Source organism: Medicago sativa, chromosome 2 (genome assembly GCF_051527215.1).
Source record: "Medicago sativa cultivar Bolivia chromosome 2, Bolivia_mono, whole genome shotgun sequence".
NCBI classification, from domain to species: domain Eukaryota; kingdom Viridiplantae; phylum Streptophyta; class Magnoliopsida; order Fabales; family Fabaceae; genus Medicago; species Medicago sativa.
This window is the reverse complement of record NC_140750.1, coordinates 70,571,991-70,594,149: the sequence shown is the minus strand read 5'-3', so window position 1 is coordinate 70,594,149 and position 22,159 is coordinate 70,571,991. Positions and strand designations below refer to the sequence as shown.

Genomic DNA, 22,159 nt, shown 5'->3' with positions numbered 1-22,159 from the left:
ACAGAAGAATTTGACGGAGGGGGTAAATTGATTAACGTTGTGCAATTTCATGGAGGTAATTGAAGTTTTGTTAATTTCAGGGGGTAATTGACGAAACTTGCAATTTCAGGGGGGTAATTGTCTATTTACTCAACACTTTAGTCATAAATTTTTACATGGGCACAAACCCAAATCAAATTTATTTGGGCGCACACACACAAATGTAAAAAATTAAAAGAGAAATTATTTAGTCATATCATTTAAATCTATTCTCTTTTACTTTTTTTTTTCATTTGTGAGTGTGTGCCCAAATAAATTTGATTTGAGTTTGTGTTCAAGACCGAATTTCTCGTCAACAAGATCCAAAATAAACTTAATGGTTGGAAACAACATTGTTTAAGCTTAGTAGGTAGAATTACCTTTTGTAACTCGGTCATTAGTTCCACACCTTACTATAATTGAGGTGTAATGACCTTTTTATCCTCTTAGATATCGTGAGTCCCCATCCCTCACTTTTATTGAACAATTTAGGTCTCTTGTGTTTTCATCCTTTTTTGCGTTAACCACGATGATGAATAGACACCTTTATTTTCCTGCACTCATTAAACACTTTTTTTTACCATCATATCACAAGCTTATCATATCATTTTTTTTTTGTTTCTTCTTTATAAGGTGTGTACACGCTCAAGAGGTGTACACCAATTATTTTCTTTACATTAAGAAGGCACTATAACTAGATGTACATCTCTCATAGGCATTTGTTGTACTTCTCTCATAGGCTTTTCTAATTTTCTCCAAAGTAGTTTTTGTTGAAGGCAAAAAAAAAAAAACCAACAGTTTGGAATCCAAGTTATGGATTTTATTGCTCTCATGTAAACGAGATGATTTATGGTATTTTTAAATTTAAATAAAAGTCACACTAACTATGAGATTGGATGCATTGTGAAAGTTTGGAATCGAGGTTGTCTAAGTGAAGATGCAAGACATTATAACCAATCAAACACTCCCGCAAAATTGACTCACACTAACTATGAGAGGACACTGAGGTTAAAAATTAATGGAAAGAGACCAATTTGACTAACATAAATGCAGTTAAGGGACTTAAATGTAATAATAATTAATTGTGGGACAAAAATTAAAATCTTAAATAGCTTAAGAGACCAAGTTTGATAACAACGAGTCTCCTTTTTCAAAGCTCCTCCGGGTACAATATCTATAATTAAGTCCTTATTTAGATCATTTTTATTTGGATAGTGTTAACTTGTGCCCTTGGGGCACATGTTAAGAAACCTAAAAGAAGAAACTTTCTCTAAAATTTTGTGCATTTAAATGATTAAAAAGTTAAATATTAAATGCAATGCACACATTTCAATAAATTTTTTCTATATTTGAATCATTAACTTGTGCCTTGAGGGCACAAGTTAACATTTGCCTTTTTATTTACAGGAGTGAGGAGAGTCATAAGATTCATTGGGGCAAAGTGTGTTAATGAAAAGAAAAAGGTGGGTTAGGGGTGAGAAATTCAAGAGCTTTTAATCTAGCTCTCTTAGGGAAGTGGTGTTAAAGGTTAAGGAGTGAAAAATAACATATTTGGCATGAAGTTTTGGTTAAGAAATATAGACTTTTAATTGAGTTGATGAGTAAAAACGAAGAAGAGACTCGTGGCGGTAGATATATATTTGTTGTATTGAGAAGGGTGATGAAGGGTGTGGAAGGAGATGATTTTGTAAGAATATGTTGAAGAAAATAGAACGGGTGCTATACTTTGTTTTGGGTTGAGTCTTGGATGGGTGGGGAGGAGTTCAAGGATCACTTTAGTAGGTTATTCAATCTTTTAGTTGATCAAAATGTTTGAGTGAAGGACGTGGTGTTTTCAAGTGGTTTGGAGGAAGGGGCTAGAGTTGGGGAAGAGTTTTGTTTGTTTGGGAGGAAGATTTAGTTGATGGATGTATGATCCTATTAGCTAATGTTTCTTTTTAGGATGATGTGGAGGATGTTTGACAATTAGATATCAATCTCGATGACATATACTCACTTAAGAAGCTTATAATCTGATCTCTAGGTTCGATTTAATATTAGATTCTATATTGTATAAGATTTCTTGAAATAATTTGGTTCCGTTGAAGGTGTTTCTCTTTATTTGGATATTGTTAAATGATCGTCTTCTAACTACTGATAACTTGTCTCGTAGGGGTGTCTGTAATATAGCAACCCCTTTGTGTTTGGACAAATGTATCACAAATGAAACATCTAGTCATTTGTTTTTTGATTGTCGTGTAGCTAGTAAGTTATGGGCAGATGTTTTGTTTTGGCTAAACCATTAATTGTGCTTTGTCAAACAAAAGCTCTAGTGAGGTTACTCAATTTGTAGGTTTGGTTTTCTATGGAAAAATGTGATGAAGTGTCTTCACTCGATATGGTTTGCTTGTTTGTGGGTGATTTGAACGCAACATAATCAAACTATTTTTAGTAATCAAGACAGACTTTAAAGTCTTCTTATTGGTTTGGTGAAGTTTTTCGTGTGATCTTGGATTAAAAATCAGACTCTTGTTAACGAGTGTCTCGGGGACCGGAACACTCTTTAAAGATTTCAAAATAAGAAATTATTCTATAAAAAAATCCAATATTTCAATTTTTAATGCAATGATTATACAAATTTTCAAAAAATGACTTTATCTAAAACTAAAATGACTTTATATAAATTTTCTTAATTACGATTATTTTTCAGTGATTATATTTTCCTTTCCTCTTCACACTTTTTATCCAATCAAACAATGCCCTTAAAAAAATCTAATCAAACAACACATCTCATACCTATTTTTTTTTTTTTTCATAATCGATTGACTAAAAAAAGTCACTTTTCATAATCTTTCTCACATTTTTCACACTTGCCACTTTCTTTACTCAACCGAGTACACCATAAAGTTACTTTCTAGGTAGTTTTATTAATTCCGATTCTTGTTTTCCTTCTAACTTCCTGGTCATAATTTGACTAATTGACATGTTCCATTTGAGTGATTTTTTTTCCGAGTTTGAATATGGACCTTGCATATATTATGCATTATCTCTATCAATTGAGTTAAGTTCACGATGACTTCCATTTCAGTGATTAACAGTACTAGATACACACTAATTTAAAATCACTATTAATAGACATTTTAATTGTACAATTAACGAATTAAGAAAAAAAGATAGTTGTAATTTTTTAATTTTTCTTTGTAAAACAATGTATCCTCACTAATTATTTTAACTTTAGGGCGTACTCCATTAATTTTTATTTTTATTACATGAGATTCATAAGTAAATGAAATTCATTTAAGGATATTTTTTTTTAATAAAGATACATTTAAGGAACTAATTTCTTTCAACAAATATTTTTTTATATGCTTTGATCAAAGATGTAACGATGAAATGATCAGTTGTCCAAATATCTATGTGTGTGTATGAAAATATATTTGTTGTAGTCCTTCTGGCTTTAACTCAGTTTATAGAAACGTTGCATAATACATACAATAGTCGGAGTTCGAACTCAGACATTCTATGACATTATATTTTTTTACATTTAAAATGTGTGAACTCTATTACTAAGCTACTTCACAAGAAAAAATTGTTTGAAGAGTTCAACATTTTAATTGAATTATAGTTTTGATTTATCAAAAAGTTTTTTTTTTTTTTTATCAAAAAGTTACGTAAATATGAAAATGAAAGAAAGTAGAAATAATAAAGACCAAAAATTGAAGGAAAATGCTAACAAGTGCCCTAATGGCATTGTTTAAGCATCTAAAAGTAGTAATTTTTGCATTGAAAATTGTACGGTTATGACTTTAAAAAGTGCTTAACTTGTATTTTCAAGACATAGTTTCTTTTTTTTGGTTCCTTAAACAATGTCATTAGGACACTTGTTAGCAAGACCCAAAATTGAAACGTAGGAGGCAGTTGAAAGACCAGCTGTCGGTGTATCCTCCCTCTAACCATAAATAAACCATTTCCCTCTTACTTTCTCTCTCTTCATCTTAGAGTGAGAAACCACTTCTTCTTCTTCTTCTTGAATTCAAAAAAATCAAACCGTAATCAACGCAATTACTCCACTAATTAATTAGTACACTGTTTACACTACAACTTTTACCACAACCAACATAATTAATCATCATTGCCAGCGTGAGAGTGAGAAACAGTTGAGTATAACCACAAAACGTTCATTCATTTCTCAAACGGTTTCTTTCAAAAGCAATGTAGTAGAAGAAGAAAACGAAAACCGTTACAATGCTTTGAAATTCAATTTGCGTTTGATATCTACATTTTCGCATTTGCAATGATGTCTAAGATGGATCAGTATGAGATCATGGAGCAGATCGGTCGCGGTGCATTTGGTGCTGCAATTCTCGTTAATCACAAGGTGGAGAAGAAACGGTAATGTGTTCACGCCATTTGCGTTTTGTGTTAAGTTTTTTATTTGAATTTGAGAATTGAAGTTAAGCTTCGTTTTCGTTGATTTGTTGTTGTTGCAGATACGTGTTGAAGAAAATTAGGCTTGCAAGGCAAACGGAACGGTGTAGAAGATCTGCTCATCAAGAGGTAGTAATTACATTTTGTTTTGGTAGTTTCTTGCTTACTATCACTTATACTTCTGATCAAATGTGTATTCGGTGTCCGACACGTGTCGGTATCAGTATCTGATATTGTCTAATTACATTGAATTGATCAAATGCATTAGTCAGTGATGTGTCTGTATATGACCACTCTGTAATTACATTGAATTATGTTATTTTCTCAAATTATTATTTGTGATGACGTGTGACTGTCTCTTTAGTGATAGGTGTTTGTGCTTCATAGCTTGTTTATATGAAGTGGTGTAGTTGATTTTGGGAATTGTATTTGTAGATGGCTCTAATTGCGAGAATTAAGCATCCTTACATTGTTGAATTCAAGGAAGCTTGGGTTGAGAAGGTGAGATACACCACTAGATTCTTTACTTTATGTGTGTATCTTTGTTTTCATACTGGATTGTGAAGATGTTTGACTTTTTGGTTTAACATTAGATATGTAAACATGGATTTTAGGGTCTATATTTAGTGATTCGAAATGAAACTAAGAGACAAATATTTTTTTTCCTTTTAAAAGTTGTTTATAATTAGGGAAAGTTATAGTACTATATTTGCTTGTCTCATAGTATTAATTTTCTTTTTTTAGGTTCAGGGTGCCGAGGATCGAACCTCCAACAACTAGTTCTTTTTAAATTAACTATGCATTATTAACTATTTTTACCTAATATCTCATTTTACCTAAAAACAATGCTGACTATTCTAATAATAAAAATAATTTTGGCAAATAAAGGTTATTTTATCATAAAAATGAGTAAAATTGATGCTTTTTTTAGAAAGTGTATACAAAACACAGAATATGAAACAGAGGAATACAAAACATACAGCATTTTGCTTCCAAACTTCAGTTTGATTGATACAACTGTTTGGTTGAAAGTCAAAATTGATTGTTAAAATTATGCTAAATTTTAGTTAACATACAAGCGTTTGATTGCAAGTCAAAATTGTTTTCCATCCAAACTTCAGTTTGATTAAGAGTGATAAAAGAAGTTATTGCATTGAACTAAGAAATTTGTCCTAAGTTTAAGCTTTCATAGTAAAAATATTAAAACACAATTTATATCTCTTCCACCTCAATTTCAAAACGATCAAAATCACTTGTATCATTAGCTTGTTCTAGCGTACTTTAACAATTTGTTATGTTCTTTTTGTGTTGTACTCTCTCTGTTGTAATCTAGAAATAGTTTGCATGGTAAGTTTGTGATTGTTTGATTCCTTTTCATCTAAGTTTTTGATTGTTTTACTTTTATTGTAGGGTTGCTATGTTTGCATTGTTACTGGATACTGTGAAGGTGGAGACATGTGAGTCTTCGGATAATACCTGTACTAACTCGGTTCCATGTAAAATTTTATGAGCCCAAAAACTTGATTGTTTAAAATTCATTATGTTTGTTTTCTCTTCAAATCTTTTCAGAGCAGCATTGATGAAAAAATCAAATGGGGCTTACTTTCCTGAAGAGGTATTCTTGTTTATACTTTGACTGTCTTAAATTTTGTATTTTTGTTAAATATTTTGGTTGCTCACATTGAAATTGTTTGACATTGCTCAGAAACTCTGCAAATGGGTTACTCAATTACTGTTGGCAGTAGAATACCTGCATTCAAATTTTGTTTTGCACCGTGACCTAAAGGTATTACATGGATAAAGAAACTTCATGGACTTTTATTCTTTTTAAATTCCACTTAAGAATGTACCTGGTTAAATTTTGTCAAACTTTGATGACAGTGTTCTAACATCTTTCTTACCAAGGATCATGATGTTCGCTTAGGTCAGTTCATACACCATTTTTTATTACATTTGAGATATATGACTGATTAATTCTTCATCCTTAATTTGTTTGTAATTTTCTGATATTTACATAGGGGATTTTGGGCTTGCTAAGACACTAAAAGCAGACGATTTAACTTCTTCGGTACGTGTGAAATTGGGAACTTGTTGATTTCTTCTTTTATATTTTTTATAAGCTTGTTGCTTCTTCTATGAATCCAAGGGTTCAAGCTAAATTTGTTCTGACCATTTTCCTTAGTATTGAATGTATTGATGAATCCTAATTGCTTACACCTTTTAGAGAGAAGAGCTGGAGCAGAGTTATGATGATTTTAGGGTTTTCAATCTTCACATTGTTCACACTTCCCCATTTTTTTCTCTCTCACCTTGTCATTATGTTTTCAATCTTCACATTGTCCGGATGAAATGTTCCTGCACACCTTGTTGCTCATTTTATTGCTACTGTTCTGCTATTAAATCTGGACTCTCAGCACAACATCTCATATTAGACCAAAATGGTATCTATGTTATAGCTGCTGAAAAGAACTAAGCCTAATCAGTTATTTTTTCAATACAAAAAATATAAAATTTTGTTTTAAACAATTATAACTGAACAAAAGACTAATACATAGCCTTGAAATCCTTATAATAACTTCCTCCTGCTTATAACTAAATATTTTCAAATGCTTCCACTTTTTCCTTTATTTTTACTTTTTGTTATCCTATGAATATATTTTTTCTCTTTTGGGTTGATCACAGCAACACTTAAAACCGTCTAAGTTATGTATTGAAGGTAGGTGTATGTTAGTTTAATAAGGGCGGTGTTTGGCACCTATAACTTGTGTCAGTTTATAGTTTCTACTTAGATCTGATTCTGCTAGAAGACTATGTTATAATGTACTTTTTGTTTTCATTATTGCTCATATTTTGTAAGGATCGAATCCAACTTTTAATAATTCCGAGCTACTTGAAGTTGATAATGACAATTGTACCATCTTGTTAAGCTATATAATCAGTATTGCATTTATTGCATACAGTACAATCACTGATTGTGGAATTGACTAATTGTTGTAAATATTTGTAACAGGTTGTAGGAACTCCCAACTATATGTGCCCTGAACTGCTTACAGATATTCCTTATGGATTCAAATCTGATATTTGGTCCCTAGGTAATTTTTTTATTTTTCGACGACTATCTGATATTGGTTATGATACAGTATAAATACCTTTTTATATGTTCAGGGTGTTGTATATATGAGATGGCTGCTCACCGCCCTGCTTTCAAAGCTTTTGTAAGATTTCCTCTATTCTCACTTGATACTTAATAGGTATAGATATGCCGTAATATACTATAATAACAGATATGCCATAATATAGTCATTCATTCATTGCACTATCAGTAAGTCATGCATGAATATTTTTCATTTCTTCATTTAAGTCAGTAAAGTAGCATTTCGATGCAACAGAAAAGGTAAGGTATTAATTTGCATAAATGGTCAAGAAGGAATAAAATTATATAACATTGTTACATTGAGAGTTCCCATAGTTTTTTTTTTAACTTTATATGAATATTTTGTAATCTTTAGGCTTTGTTTGCGAGTTTGGCGGGGAAGGCTTGGGAAAAAAGGAATGAGCAAGTGGAAGAAATAGAGGAAAAAGGGAGGGGAGGGCATTGGGGGTTAACTTTTCTTAATAATACAAAACCCTCCTCATTTGGGGGAACTAAAAAATTGTATTGGAGGAGGGATTTGTTGGGGGGGGTTGGAGGGTTGATATGAATTATTTTTATGGTAATCTTTATGGCGTAATTTGACCATGCAACCGACTCCACTTAGTGGGATAAGACTTGGTTGTTCTTGGTGTTATCCTCAAGTTAAATCTGAAAGTGATATCTCATTTCAGGATCCAAAATTAGCAAATTTAAGATTTTGTCCAGCAAAAAAGACATGGTATCTGTTTGTGTAAATGGTCTAAAGGAATAAAACTAGAAAATTTATGCATAATTGAATTAGGCTGCTATCCAGATTAATGCAGTATTTTGCAAAGCTACCAGCTTTCAAAATTATACCAAGCTACCATTTTCCAGAATCCTCATTCTGACCTATTTTTTGGCTGCTTTTCTGATAATCTATGACTGAGTTCTAAATTTTTGTTGGCTTTGTAAGTAAACTTAACTGCTGTTTGTTAAGGGTGGGGGTACTGCCTAACATTGAGTTTGCTTCCATTTTCAGAACTTTTTTAATAGAGTTGCTGGTGATTTTCAGTTGGTTATGCTTTGTGATTGATTTCCCATCAGTACATGATGAAAGTTTTTGTGATTTTCGACTCTATTGTATGGATATTTATGTATGTGGAGGTATCTTATCATGGTTCCTTTTTCTTGATAAAAATGGTACTTTTTCAGGATTTGGATGGATTGATAAGCAAGATCAACCGTTCCTCTATTGGTACTTTGCCTCCCTGTTATTCTCCATCCTTGTAAGTTTCTACTTTTTCGAAGCTTATCATCTAAGATCATTTGTTAATAGAAAGTTAGTAATCACTTGAGTTCAGACTACCCGTTGAAGTCAAATAGGTATGGCAGAAAGATATACAATTACTAGTATAGACGCGCGTGTTTGTGTGGGTGAACTTTACGGCACAGTTACACACTGCATTTGTTGCACCACTTCAAATTTTGTTTACTGTAAGAAATGTCATTGGTGTCCGGTAAGCATCATCAATGAGCATGATGTTGATAACTATCGGAGCCACATAAAAAATTGTTTTCTTTTTACTTTTCTCTTTGTGCATGTATGTGTACTGGAAATCTTACTTTAAATCCATACACACAGGAAAACACTGATAAAAGGCATGTTGAGGAAAAACCCCGAGCATCGTCCAACAGTAAGTCTCTCTCAAAGACTAACATTATTTTCATTGTGAAACAAGTTTCCCATCAGTACATATCCTGAAAACTTTCATTTATGTATTACACAGGCATCCGATATCTTAAAGCACCCTTATTTGCAGCCTTATGTTCATCAATATTGTTCATCTCTCTGTTCTCCATCAGCCTCTTCTCCTGAAAAGCCAATTTTTGCTGTTCATGTTCCTCGAAAAACCATGGCAGAAAGTGAAAAAAGTAATAGTTTGTGTAGTGAAAAAGGTGGTTTGATGTCAAATAAGAGAAACGTTTCAAAAGCAGCACCAAAGGGTGATGACAAAATCACTGAGGTAGACCTGTCATCGATTGGTGACAAAATCACTGACCTTATCATGCCCTGTAGAGAAAGAAATAGCTCTAGCAATGTCAATGCCAAAACAGATAAACAGGAGGTTAGGAAGCAAACTCACCTTGAACACAAATCTAATGTTGGATCTAAGCAAGCAAGGATAGTTAAGAATGCAAAGATGGGACCAAAACATGAAAAGGTTAAAGAGATGAGTTCTCCAATGAGAGGGAGTCTGATGAAGGCTGGTGGTATATCAACACAGAAAATTAATACAGAGACCTTGTGTAAATTTCCGAAATCAGATTTCGGTGTTAATGGTTTGAAGCCTAATGTAGAGGTGCCAACTTTAGCACCTTCAAAAGCAACCCTTCATTCTGCAAAACGAATCCAGGGATCACATACTTCAAAACATCAGGTACATTACCATTAGAATGATATATTTGTTATTATAATGATCTCCCTATGACACTGAAACTTATTTCTTGTGTATTTATCCATGATAGCAGTTACCGATGATAGAACCTACACCAAAAACTAAACCTCGACATAAGGTGACACCACCATGTGGTCCTATCAAACAAGTAGTAGCAGAACCTGAAGTTTCTGCACAGCCAAAACAAAAGACTCCTCCAAGCCTACTTAAGCCACCCTCATTTCTGGGACGCAATAAGCAAGCCGGGCATGATATGCCAAATGCAGCAAATGATAAAGAAAGGTTAGATACAAATAAAATAGCCCAGGAGGCTAAGATGAGACATCATCGGTTGCCTAACGGTCATCTGCCACATGTTTCTAGAGAGCCTTTGAAGGCTTTTGAAAGTAGTACCAAAGGAATGCAAACAACCAGCAACAATTCTGTTTCATCTTCAGTCTCTGTTCAAGGATTTGAACTTTTTGACTTTGCAAACACTTTTATTGACTTGAGTGAACCAACACCCCCTGAACATGGGAGTTTTAATCACACTGAAATTGTGGGATCACGTGCCAACAGTAGTGGACCTGATGAAAATATTTCTGGCGAATCCTCTCCGTTTACACCAACTTTTCAGAATACCATAACTCGTAATGAGAAAGTAAGTCCCAGGTTAACTCTGGATCACTCAGTGATGTATGATAGTTTTCTTATAAATCAAACAACTACATCTGATTCCGGTGAGTGCGATGTTCCGTCTGCCAAAGTCACACAAGAAATCAAAGACCTTCAAGATTTTTGTAAGGAAATGGCTTCAATCAATTCTCTCAAACATTCACTTTCCATTTCTGGAAAAAAGTCAGTTTGTGAAGTTAGTCCAGAAAGCTTGCCAAATAATAGGCCTCATAAAGTTAGCCTGCCAAAGCTTATGTGCATCTCAACTGGTGATGACAAATTCATGGTGAGGGAAAGAGTGTCCTCAGTGGCTGAAATTGCTCCTGTGAATATATCTACTAAAATTTCAAGGCAGAAAGTTTTACAAGAAGAGAAGGGAATGGTTTTACAGAATCTAGCAACAGAAAGACCAGCTTCTGGCCATCTTCCCCGAGCTCTCGATGATGTCATCCATGTTATACGCCATAGCAGTTACCGGGTAGGGAGTGATCTTCCAGTAATGGAATCAACTGAGAAGGGAGTTACAAACGTAGATGTTGGTACACTCATCAACGTTGTAAAGGATGATTTAGAAATGAGAAATGTGGGAACTCCTTTGTCCCTTAAATCTTCAAATTGCTCTGAAGTTAATAGCTTGAACTCAAATACTATTGATAATTTGGAAATCAGAAACTTGAGCTTCAAGTCAAGTATTTCTGAACATCCTGGCGTTGAAGAGCAAGATGCGAGAAACCCTGATTTCGCTAAATATAACAAATATAGCCTTCCTACAGCTGAAGAGGAAATGCCAGAAAAGGAATCATTGGATGTTAAATCTTCCAAACAGAGAGCGGATGCACTTGAAGGGCTGTTAGAATTGTCTGCAGATTTGCTGCAGCAAAATAGATTGGAGGAACTTGCAGTTGTTCTCAAGCCCTTTGGAAAAGGTAAGGTCTCCTCAAGGGAGACAGCTATTTGGTTGGCCAAGAGTCTAAAAGGATTGATGGTTGAGGAAAGTAGGGGACGTAGTTAGTAAGGTTTCTTTATTCTTGGTTGGAATGTTTACTTGACTTTGATGTCTTTTCTTGTTTTGTTTTTGGTACATAGCTTTTCAAGTGCCACTTGAATTAAGAGAACAAACAGGTTTTATCGTTTTTTCTCTCATTTTTTTTTTTACTCATTCTTCAGTGCCTTTATGATGCTGTAAATAGTAACAATTCAAACTAACAGATAAACTCACAGTTAATTGTATTTTTAATTTGTTGCGATTGGCCTAATGGCTCACACATACTCAAATAAACACACACATGAATATGGTGAAATGTGGTGACTCGGATTTGAACCCGATGGACCAACTTACAATTAATTGTATACGGTATATGCTATGGGGCCAAACATAGTTGACGGTTGATGTACACTTCAATATTCTCCAATCTTGGAATATACCAAAAATCAGAAGGAAAAATAAAATAAGCAATATATAATGACACAGAAAGTCAGAAACCATACTTAAACTAGCAACTAGAAACTAGGAATGGATGATTCGTAAATAAATAATTAATGAAATCATCCATCCATAAATAGAACAAAACAGACAGGAGGTCTTAACGATAGAGACATTCACCTGTATTAAAGAAGCATGCTCTTTTCTTATTGGCAGATTGGTAATCCACTGTTATCTTTATTCATATGTATATGTATGCATATACGTGTAATTCCTCTTAATGCTAGCTTCTCGTATTCATGTTTATTTCCAAGATGCTTCGTGGAAGCTGCTTCTACTTAGTTTAAAGTATACCAATTTATACGTCAGAATTGCCACCTCTTCATAGTTACTACAATATATAAAATTATAAATATATATATACACACACACACCTCACCTTTTGCAACTACCCCCTTCACCTTCTATTATAAGATTGTTGCTAAAGAGAGACAATACTAAAAGCTGTGTTCCAAAATACTACTAGCTATAGCATAACTCCTGCCACATACCCTACTTCATTCCAAAATCTACATATGGAGCCTCAGCCTCCTCATACCAGCACCAATGCTTCTTCTAGGACACCGGGGTCCTCTACTCTCGGTGTAGTCCGTCGACTTACCTGGACATTCATTTTACTCTTTCTTACTTTAACTGTCATCATCGCTATAGCTTGGAATGTCATGGACCCCCATAAACCTCATTTTCGAGTCAGCTCAATCTCTGTGTCCAACTTCACCGTCTCTGATTCAGAGCTAAAAGGCATGTTCGAGGTTGAACTAAACATAACAAACCCAAACAAAAAGATAGAAATGAGAGTTGATCGTTTCTCTGTCTCAGTATTTTATGGATCGGACGGCCTCTCTGGGGCTATTGTGCTGCAACCCATTTACTTGAAGAAGTCAAGTGACAAAGATGTGAAGATTAAGTTTAGCTTAAGGAATTCTTCCACCAAATCAGCTTATAAGGTGGTGTCTCATGATTTGGTTAATGATTGGAATAAAGGGATAGTGAACTTTGATGTGAAAATGTTGGCTAGAATTGTATTTGAAGCTGGAATATGGCCAAGTAGGGAAAAGTTCGTGGACATTTATTGTGGTAATCTCGATGTTGGATTTGTTCCCAAAAAGAAAACGGGTAAGCTCCTAGGTATTGGGAAGGAGTGCCACGCTGAAAGCTAGGTGGAGGTGAAAGAAGAATATTCTTCTGTACACATTCTGTAGTAGTAGTAGTAGTTTTTGCAGTAACCCAATTACGATTAGATAAAAAAAATCACCAACATGCTTGCAGGACAATAAGAAGAGAAACGTACGATGATGGTGGGGATCCTGTTTGTTGATGATGTTGTGTTATGGTTGTTTATTCCCAGTTAATTTTTCTTTTTAATAAGATAAGATTTAACCTCTCTTGCCACATCCAATATTATGAGTATCATGAGTACAATGTTGGTCCCATCAACAGGCTGCATATCAAATCAAATATGTTTGTTTGTTTCCTTTACTCCCTTGGTGTGCATTTTTTTTTTTTTTTTTTGTGAAAGATGGTATGCATGTGTTGGAATCATCATATTTTATTATTAACGTGTTGAAGTATTATAAGAATTTTTTGGTGAATCTTTATATATTATAGGATTGTGTTGCTAAAATATGATTAGAATTTTAAATGTATATGTTTGCTTCTTTCCTATTTCCTCCTTAATAATGTTTCGTAATATTATATTCTAAATTATTTGGTCAAAAAAATTATATTCTAAATTATAAATATTTTCTATTATGAGATTTAATGGGATATTTGTGTAAAAAAATTAACATTTATTCTTTGTTTTTTTAACAAGTAAAAATGGAATATATATATATATATATATATATATATATATATATATATATAAAAGTTTGCTAACTTAGAGCAACAAAAAATATGAAGGTTCAAGTTAGCAAAATTGCACCTTTTTATTTGGACAAAAAAACCAATATCCACTAGTGTAAACCAATTTAAAGTAAGGGATAGTTTAGTAAATTATCCCTCAAACTATTTGTTATAAAATAAAAGGGAGTCTAAGTTAGTAAATTGGTGCAAGTTATCAAATGTGTTTTAATAAAAATTATTAAAGTAACTCTCAAGCTATATATTAGTTTTAAATAATAAAGATGAAGGGCATTTTTATTCAAATAAAAATATTCACTTTTGCTAACTTGAACCTTTATATTTTTTGTTGGTCTAAGTTAACAAACCCTGCATATATATCAGAGGTGAACTCACCAATGGTTAATATCAATAATAAAACTAGGTTTTATTTGTCGTAATCCACCAAAATGTTAGTAACTTAACTCTATTCAGCAGCTTGGTCGGAGTCTCTTCTTTTTACTGAAACAGTTGAAATTTTCTCTCACACTAAATAACTCAAACCGTAGCTAATCAAATAATAGGCATTGGAGACCTTATTTTCTTGGAACATCCACACAAAGAGCTAAGATGCAAAACACGATCAAACAACTGTGGAATTTATTGAGGTTATGTCCATCCATTGCCCAACAAGACTCCATAAACTTTCAAAAATACGACAGCCTAAAAACAAATGGTCTATAGTTCCTCTTGTCCACAAAATGGTATCATCCATCTTAAAAATTAGTATTTCTTAACATGACTTGTCTCCTGAAAACAAATGGCCTATAGTTTCCTCTTGTCCCTTATCATTTGGACCAATCCATTGTTAGTAAGATGACTTGATTTTATTTTGTTAAAAAACTACAACTGATCATTTAAAAAAAAATGAAGTCTCGTATTGGATTGATTGATAAAAATTGTGCAACTCAATTTGATCTTATAAAAAAAAATATAAAGTTCATTTCTTAACCTCCAGCACCTTTTACTTTAGTTCAAATCAATTGAGCTACGGACAAACATTTCGGAAACCAAAACTTGTTGAATTAGGTGGATTAAAAATAAAATTGAAGATTGTACCAAAAAAAAAATTGAAGATATTTATATGGATCAGAAACTTATTTTTAATCTTTTTTTTAGGGATTTAATCCTTATTTTTATTCGCTAACAGAATTAATCTTCTCCTTTAAATTCCTTTTATTCGGTTCCCGTTCAAAATTTTGGACCTAAAATCATTCTAGTGGATTTATAATTTACAGCATTATGTCATGTCAAACAAATTTTTGGTCCTTATATCATAATCGAAGCTTTCTGGTGAGAGAAACTCAAACTTCTCTCTAAACTTTATTTCTCCTTCGTTCATCGATGATGAGTGGTTTTAGGTCATTCTTTATTCTAAAATCACCTATCTACATCTTTTTTCTCATTTTCTTTCAATCGAAATAAATGTTTTTGACATATATCAAGTTTTTCCGTTTGTGTTTTTGTGATTTCGTCGTCTAAGTGCAGTGTTGTTTGTCGTCTTGTGCGGCGTTTGATTTGCGTCTTGTCGCGGTGTTTGTTTAGTTCATATTGAAAATTGAAAGATCTACATCAGTCAATTACAAATTCAATCAATGATTTGTATGTCAACGTTGCAGATCCGGAAGCATGGGTATTTCGGACACTTAGATTTTATCATATTTTTGTAGGCATTTTGCCGTTGTATGTTATTAACTTGGGTGATGTGAGGTGATGTGAACTTGTTCACATATTCATCCTTTACGTTTTTAACTATGTTTATATTTGATGTATTCTATCAATTTGAATGAATGAATATCATTTTGTTTTTGTAAAAAAAAAACATTATGTCATGTCATGTGTCATCGTCAATAAAAATTATCATATGACCAATTTTAAGTCTCCCTCAACAAAAAAAATAATTTATAGTTAAGCAGGCAACCAAGAAACTAAGTTTAAAGAGACCAAATCAGTGAATCAAAATTGGAATTATTAAAAATAATAAATACACCCTCCATTTACAACGTGGATGTGGAATTATACCATTTAATTCACGCGGTTTTCGACTTGCTTGATTTGATGTGTCATTTTCCGCATATCTCTTCTTTGTATTTTTCATCTTTATGCAGCTATCTTGTACGAAATGAATATATTTAACGATTTGGTTATTTGACTTTTGTGTTAATAGCTTTGATCAACGTTCGACTTCGGTTTAGAAAAGGTATCACACAATTGCTACCGCATCATAATCAATCAATGTCTTGTTTGTCATTTTACATGGTATGAATGTACGACTCTATGCACATGTTTAGTTATTATCTCTTTCGATCCACACTTGACATATTCACTATCCATTTGTTCGATGGCAAGTAAACAACCAAGTTATTAAAAGCCAAGACGAACAGCTACTTTAGGGGAAGCATAATTCATGCTATAACGGCAAGATGCTGAAAGGTATGTGAGTCGTCCGATCAAAGACTAGTGGTTAAGAACAAATTGTTTAAAAATTAGAAAAAATCTAAACTTGAATCACCACGTTTTCTTATTTAATGTGTGTTTATTTGAGTATAAATATTTTGTGAAGGACATTTGAATATAAGTATTGGATTGTATATAATAAAGATAAATTACTTTATGTCTCTAAAGATAATTTCTTATTTATGTATTTCAACTAAAAGTTTTATTTTTTAAAAAGGCCAAAAAAAATTATATTAAAACACTATGATAAGCTGTTTCCGCATAAGGTATTGTCTGAAACCAATCCATCAAAGTCGCATCTTAATCTTAATCTTAATCTTAATCTTAATAATATACAAGCCTCCTACATTTTTTAGCATCCCAATCCAATGTGTCAATCTCTCAACCCCCTAATGCCACATCATCATTAAAAACTCATTTTATTTTTGCCATTTTAAGCATTCACACAATACAAACATTAAAATATCTTTTATATTATTTTCCCTCTTCAATTTAAAATTCAAAATTCAAATCTTCTTTTCCATCCTACTTTTTCTCACATCTTAATCAACACCACTTTCTACTTTCTTTCTCTCTCATTAATTTCAAACTTCTTTCCCTTTTCTCCTCATTTTATCCCTCACAGCCAAACCTACCACCACTCTCTCTTCCCTCATTCTCTTTCTCTCTCACGTAAAACAACAACAAAAATTCCACCATTTTTCCTCTACCTTCTTTCTTCATTTTTGATCAATTTCGGCCTCCTCCCACTAAAAGAAAGCCACCATCATCTTCCTCTCTTCATCCTCTACAAAACCAACTAATTCATTTATACATTCTACCAAGTTCAATTTTGAGACTACCATTGATCACCGCGTCGGAATTCGCTCTCCGACGTTTCAAAGCATCATCAGGTTCTCTCTCTATCTATCTCTCATCCGAAAATACCCATTTTCGATCTGTTAATAGTATCATAAATCTCTCTAAGCATTGACTATTTGTGTTTGTAGTTTTGAATTTTGGATCTGTTGCATAATGAAAGAATGAGCTAGGACGCACACTTCTTGGACGGAGGTAATGATTCATCCATTTTTCATTTTCAGATTTATAGATCCATTATATTTTGCATTTTGAGACCAACCAATTTTATTTGGTATTTTTAATTTATCTATACTTTGAAATCTTTGAGCAACTTATCTACCCTTTTAACTTTTCTTATTTGTAGTCTGATTTTTAGAGTTAAAAATTTCTGATGTTTTTACTTCTTATGCAGCAATAACATTGCGATTTTATGCTTTTGGTGGTCTTCAATGGGTTAGTCCTCTCTCTAATCTCATATTTCTTAATTCTGGAATGGTTCACTGTTGGTTAATATGCAGTCTTAATTAAATCCTTTTATAATAGCTTTTATATTTATTTTCTTTGCTACAATAATAGCTTTTATAATTATTAAATTTAATTGTGATGAGTTTGTGGTAAAGTTGCAATAACACTTGCTATAGTGAACATGGTACTCATGGAAGAGGAGTAATTATTATTTTATGCATTAACAGCCAAGTTATGTGATACTATTGAGTTTATTTGTTGCAGTCATATTCAATTCAATTATTTTATTTGCAGGCGGTTGATTTTATCTCTACTGCTAACATGAGCAGCATTCGGTTGTTATTATTTGTAAGTTCTTCCAAATTTATTGTAGGTTCTTCCATTTGGTGTTCCTTCCATTAATTGTTTCTATTAAATCATTTTTATACATAGCCCCATTTGATTGTCATTATTTGTAGTTTCTTTCAATTTGATAATGATACTCAACTTATTAGATTTGACTAGACTTTTATGTTATTGATGTTAATTTGATGGTTCTTTATAATTTATGAAGATATCATGATTTAAGATATGCTTTTGATTATCAGTTTTCATTATTAAAAAAAAAAATCTTGCCACTAACACTTTCAAATTTCAAAATTTCCCTCCACTATCATTTTGTTATTCAAACAAATATTCACTAAAAGGCAGGCTGACTTACACACACACAATGCTTACATCACATGATCCATAATGAAAACTGACTTGCACTTATTCAGATAACATGTTGCTAAATAGAGTTTTTCGACAATTATTGCTACCAAGACACATGCAAATTTCAAATTTTCCCTGTACTTTAATTTTGAGGTTTAAAGACATATGGACTAAAACACTTGCTGACACACACAATCCTTTTCTGTATTTTCTCCTGAATTGTTTGCATGTTATTTAAAGTTTGCAAGAACATGAGTAGTATATTAGATCAATCTAGGCTCATTTTGTAATTTACACCAATTTAGAAAATTGCTTATGCTTTGTCAGTGCAATTTATTTGTTGTGGATTGTTAATCTATTTTTTTGGGTGTTTTGGTACTAGCTATAACTTTCTATTTTTGGCTAAACATGCAGTCATTGTAGGAATTAGTCAATCAGCTCAAGTAATTTATCTTTGCATAATAAGGTAAATTGGATTAATGTCTATTATTTCTTAGATGTATAGTGCAAAATTTAGAGTGTATAGAATGGATGAAAGTTAGCTTGCTGTTCTATTGGTTAGCACGGTTTCACACACCAAAAATAGTAGTTATTAGTAGTTAATATTCAGTTAATTGTTTACCATTTTGCCACTTTGTTTCTCTCAATGAAATTATATTCCTCTTGAACATGATTAGTGTATTAATAAGCTTATTTACTATGTCATAAATAGAAGGCATAAATTATATTCCTCTTGAACATGGTTTCAGTTTCTGCATAACATGTGGTGAAAATAAGCATTGATTTTTGTGATGTGCTTTATTGAACTTAAGTTTTTGTAATTTGCCTTCTTCTTAACAGAATCTTCATTTTGTTTATTATAATCACATCTTTTAGGCTGTTGTCTATTAGTTTGCAATTTTTAATTCATTCATTTGAGAAAAATGCCAAGTTGTTTCCATTTTATGAGAAGAACGAATGCGGTAATTCAAACTCATGCACTATCATTTATAAGTAATTCTTACTACTAACACATGCACATTCAAATTTTAAAATTTAAATTTTCTTTTATTATTAAAAAACAACTCTTACTACTAACACACATTCAAATTTCATATTTTTCTTCCACTATCATTTTGAAATTCAAACTTATATCCACTAAAAGACACGCTGACACACAAAATGCTTACATCACACATATCACACAGAAAACAAAAGGGACAATAATGGGTCAAACTAAACCATGTCTTTTCCAATACTTTTACATTCCCATGTTTGTCTATTTGTAGTATGTATTTGATGTCACTCATTATTTAAGAAATTGAATTTCAAATTTCACATTTTTAAGAATATTGTTAATTTCATTATAACTTGAATTAAGTCTCCTGTTGCGGCTATTTTGGATACTGGCATTTGGAATTTGATATCAGTATCTCTTGATTTTAGATTTACATGTCGTTTTGGTCATTGTTCTCTATATGTTTATTCTTAAATTGAATGAATTATAAGCTTCAACAACTTATATGATACTTTGAATTTTTTGCTGACATCTTATTTAGTATTTTCTCTTTTTGGGCATATACACTCATCCTTAGCTAAAGATTTCTTTGAACCATGATTTTCTGTCAAAAGTATTGTTTGTTTGTCCTAATTATTCAAGTCTTCTTGAATTGAGAAGCAATTTATGTTTTTCTTAATTTAAACTTTTATTAATTAGTTCATAAATTTCTTTTTCTGCATCAGATTTTCATGATTAGAGAATATATGTTCACTCAAGGTTTGGTAATATTTGTCTATATTGGGTTGCCTAAAGAATCTCATGAGTCTGTGCTTTAGCTGAATGATAACAACCAAAACAAAACAGGTGCAACACATGTGATGTTTCTTTTGAAGATGGTCAGTTGTATATGGAACACGACAAGAGTAACTATAATTTGTCTCTTTATGAATTTATCAATCACAATTGTAAATAATTAGGTGTTTCTACAAATTATTGGTTGAACAATGTTTTTATTAATGAAAACTGAAGTTGGTTTCATTAGGATTTTGCTCAGGAGGGGTAATTGAGGAGCATAACAATTATTTAGTATATGCGAAAACAGTATTGGTTTTAATTTTATGTATGTATCAATTTTGTTAATCTTATTGAAGGGATAATACTAGGTCATATTGGTATTATTAAGTCCAAATTTGTTTATTCTTCAAAAACACGGGGGCAAGGGCGTAGCCCTTCATACAGGACGGGTAGCCTTGGCTACCCCAAAAAAAATATTATTCTTGAATTAGTCGGTATGTATTTATTTTCGGCTACCTTAAATAATAAACATTGAGCTACCTCAAACAAATTTAGTTGCAAAAATTAGCATAAATAATAAAGTAAAAAAACTACTACAAAATTAATAGATTTATTTGCATTGATTTGATATTTTCGGTCTCAATAACAACAATGAGAAACCTTTTTCAACAATAGTCGTATACAAATTAAATGGACAATGAGTATCTTGCAAATAACCTATTTATTTACATTTGAAAAGACATTATTAATCTATTATTAAACATGCAGTTATTGATGAAATTGAGTTCTTCAAATGCATTTTGCCCAATGTTTTAAAATAGCGATTTTTATGTTAAGTTTCTAAGATTTGTTAATTTTAGTCCTTAATTTTTTGTTATAGATTAAATTCAAGACTAAAAACATTTTTTTTTTTGTAAAATTTTAAAAAACTGAGACCAAATTTGAATAATTTTTTTATGGACTAAACCTAAAAAATTATAATTTATGGGACTAAAAATATATTTTATCCTTAAATTTAATACGTCTGTTTTCAAAAAAAAATCTTCTTTATAGTTGGCCCCTTGTTAGCCAATATATTTTACTAGCTGTAATAAATGTGGTCAAAGTATAGTTGACCTAGATTTAAAGAAGATTCGAACAGAGTGTTGTATTGAAAGCAAATATGGGTTCGAAGATGGTAGAAGACTTCGATAAAGCAGTTTTCGAAGGTGGTTATCAACGGTTATTCTTTAAGTCAGTTTGTATTTTAAGTTTGTTTTCAAATAAGTAAAACTGTCGACTTGTGGCAGTTGTAGTTTGAATTTCAAAGAAGTGTAGTTATTTCTAGACTTAGTATAAATAGTAGTTTTTCATAGGAAAAACGGGACACAATTCCATCATACAAACTTACACTCAAAGTATCCGTATGGAAGCGAGAAACGAGTCACAAGTTGCAATGTATGAATCTGTGTACCAACTCTTATTTAATCAATGCAATTTACCCTTTTTTCTTTAAGTGTTCTTGCACTTTACTTTGTTAAGTTCGATTGAGTTCAAGTGGATTGAATTTGATTGTTTTTATTGTATTTCTTATATTTTCGACACCAAAACACAGAATTTCTAACAACAAGAACAAACACAATATGTCCTAAGATTTACTGGTTGATCTTGCAAGTTACCATGTGTAAACCAGCGGTTGTTTACGAAAATCCAACGTAAACAAATTGGCACGCCCAGTGGGACTGTTTGTGTTTTTTTTTTTTGTTGTTTATAGTTTTTGTTAGAGTTTCTTTTAATTCTGGTTTGTTTTGTTGTGTATGCAATTAAGAAACAAGAAATTGCTTCTTAATATGACACGCGCTAACAACCAAAAGAAAACAAATCCAACATCTTCAAATGAAGATGTGGATCAAGTGACGGTTGAAGATGATGTTTCA

At 32.1% G+C, this 22,159-nt stretch overlaps 2 protein-coding genes and 1 long non-coding RNA gene across 8 annotated transcripts; all 3 read left to right on the top strand.

Moving 5' to 3' along the window:
- The first annotated feature begins 3,989 nt into the window (after nt 1-3,989).
- On the top strand, nt 3,990-11,951 carry LOC146950262 (serine/threonine-protein kinase Nek5-like). 6 transcript variants are annotated; one of them, XM_085746199.1, is made up of 14 exons: nt 3,990-4,389; nt 4,488-4,554; nt 4,861-4,926; nt 5,836-5,882; nt 5,995-6,040; nt 6,131-6,211; nt 6,307-6,349; nt 6,444-6,493; nt 7,436-7,517; nt 7,591-7,640; nt 8,753-8,826; nt 9,183-9,234; nt 9,328-9,978; nt 10,070-11,951. In XM_085746199.1, the coding sequence occupies exons 1-14, from the start codon at nt 4,292-4,294 to the stop codon at nt 11,660-11,662; spliced, it is 3,000 nt and encodes a 999-aa protein (XP_085602325.1). In that variant the 5' UTR covers nt 3,990-4,291; the 3' UTR covers nt 11,663-11,951. The 6 variants fall into 6 exon arrangements, with proteins under 6 accessions (XP_085602325.1, XP_085602324.1, XP_085602330.1 ...); XM_085746198.1 differs by having other exon boundaries at nt 10,067-11,951; XM_085746204.1 differs by having other exon boundaries at nt 5,170-5,882.
- Nucleotides 11,952-12,510: 559 nt separating this feature from the next.
- On the top strand, nt 12,511-13,532 carry LOC146950261 (NDR1/HIN1-like protein 1). Its single transcript, XM_085746205.1, has one exon. It carries the CDS (start codon nt 12,649-12,651, stop codon nt 13,291-13,293), a length of 645 nt encoding a protein of 214 aa, XP_085602331.1. The 5' UTR covers nt 12,511-12,648; the 3' UTR covers nt 13,294-13,532.
- Nucleotides 13,533-16,781: 3,249 nt separating this feature from the next.
- On the top strand, nt 16,782-20,486 carry LOC146950260 (uncharacterized). The gene is made up of 6 exons (XR_015027474.1): nt 16,782-17,364; nt 17,461-17,524; nt 17,724-17,764; nt 18,071-18,124; nt 18,884-18,935; nt 20,192-20,486. It is a non-coding gene; the product is annotated as an uncharacterized LOC146950260 (long non-coding RNA).
- Nucleotides 20,487-22,159: the final 1,673 nt, after the last annotated feature.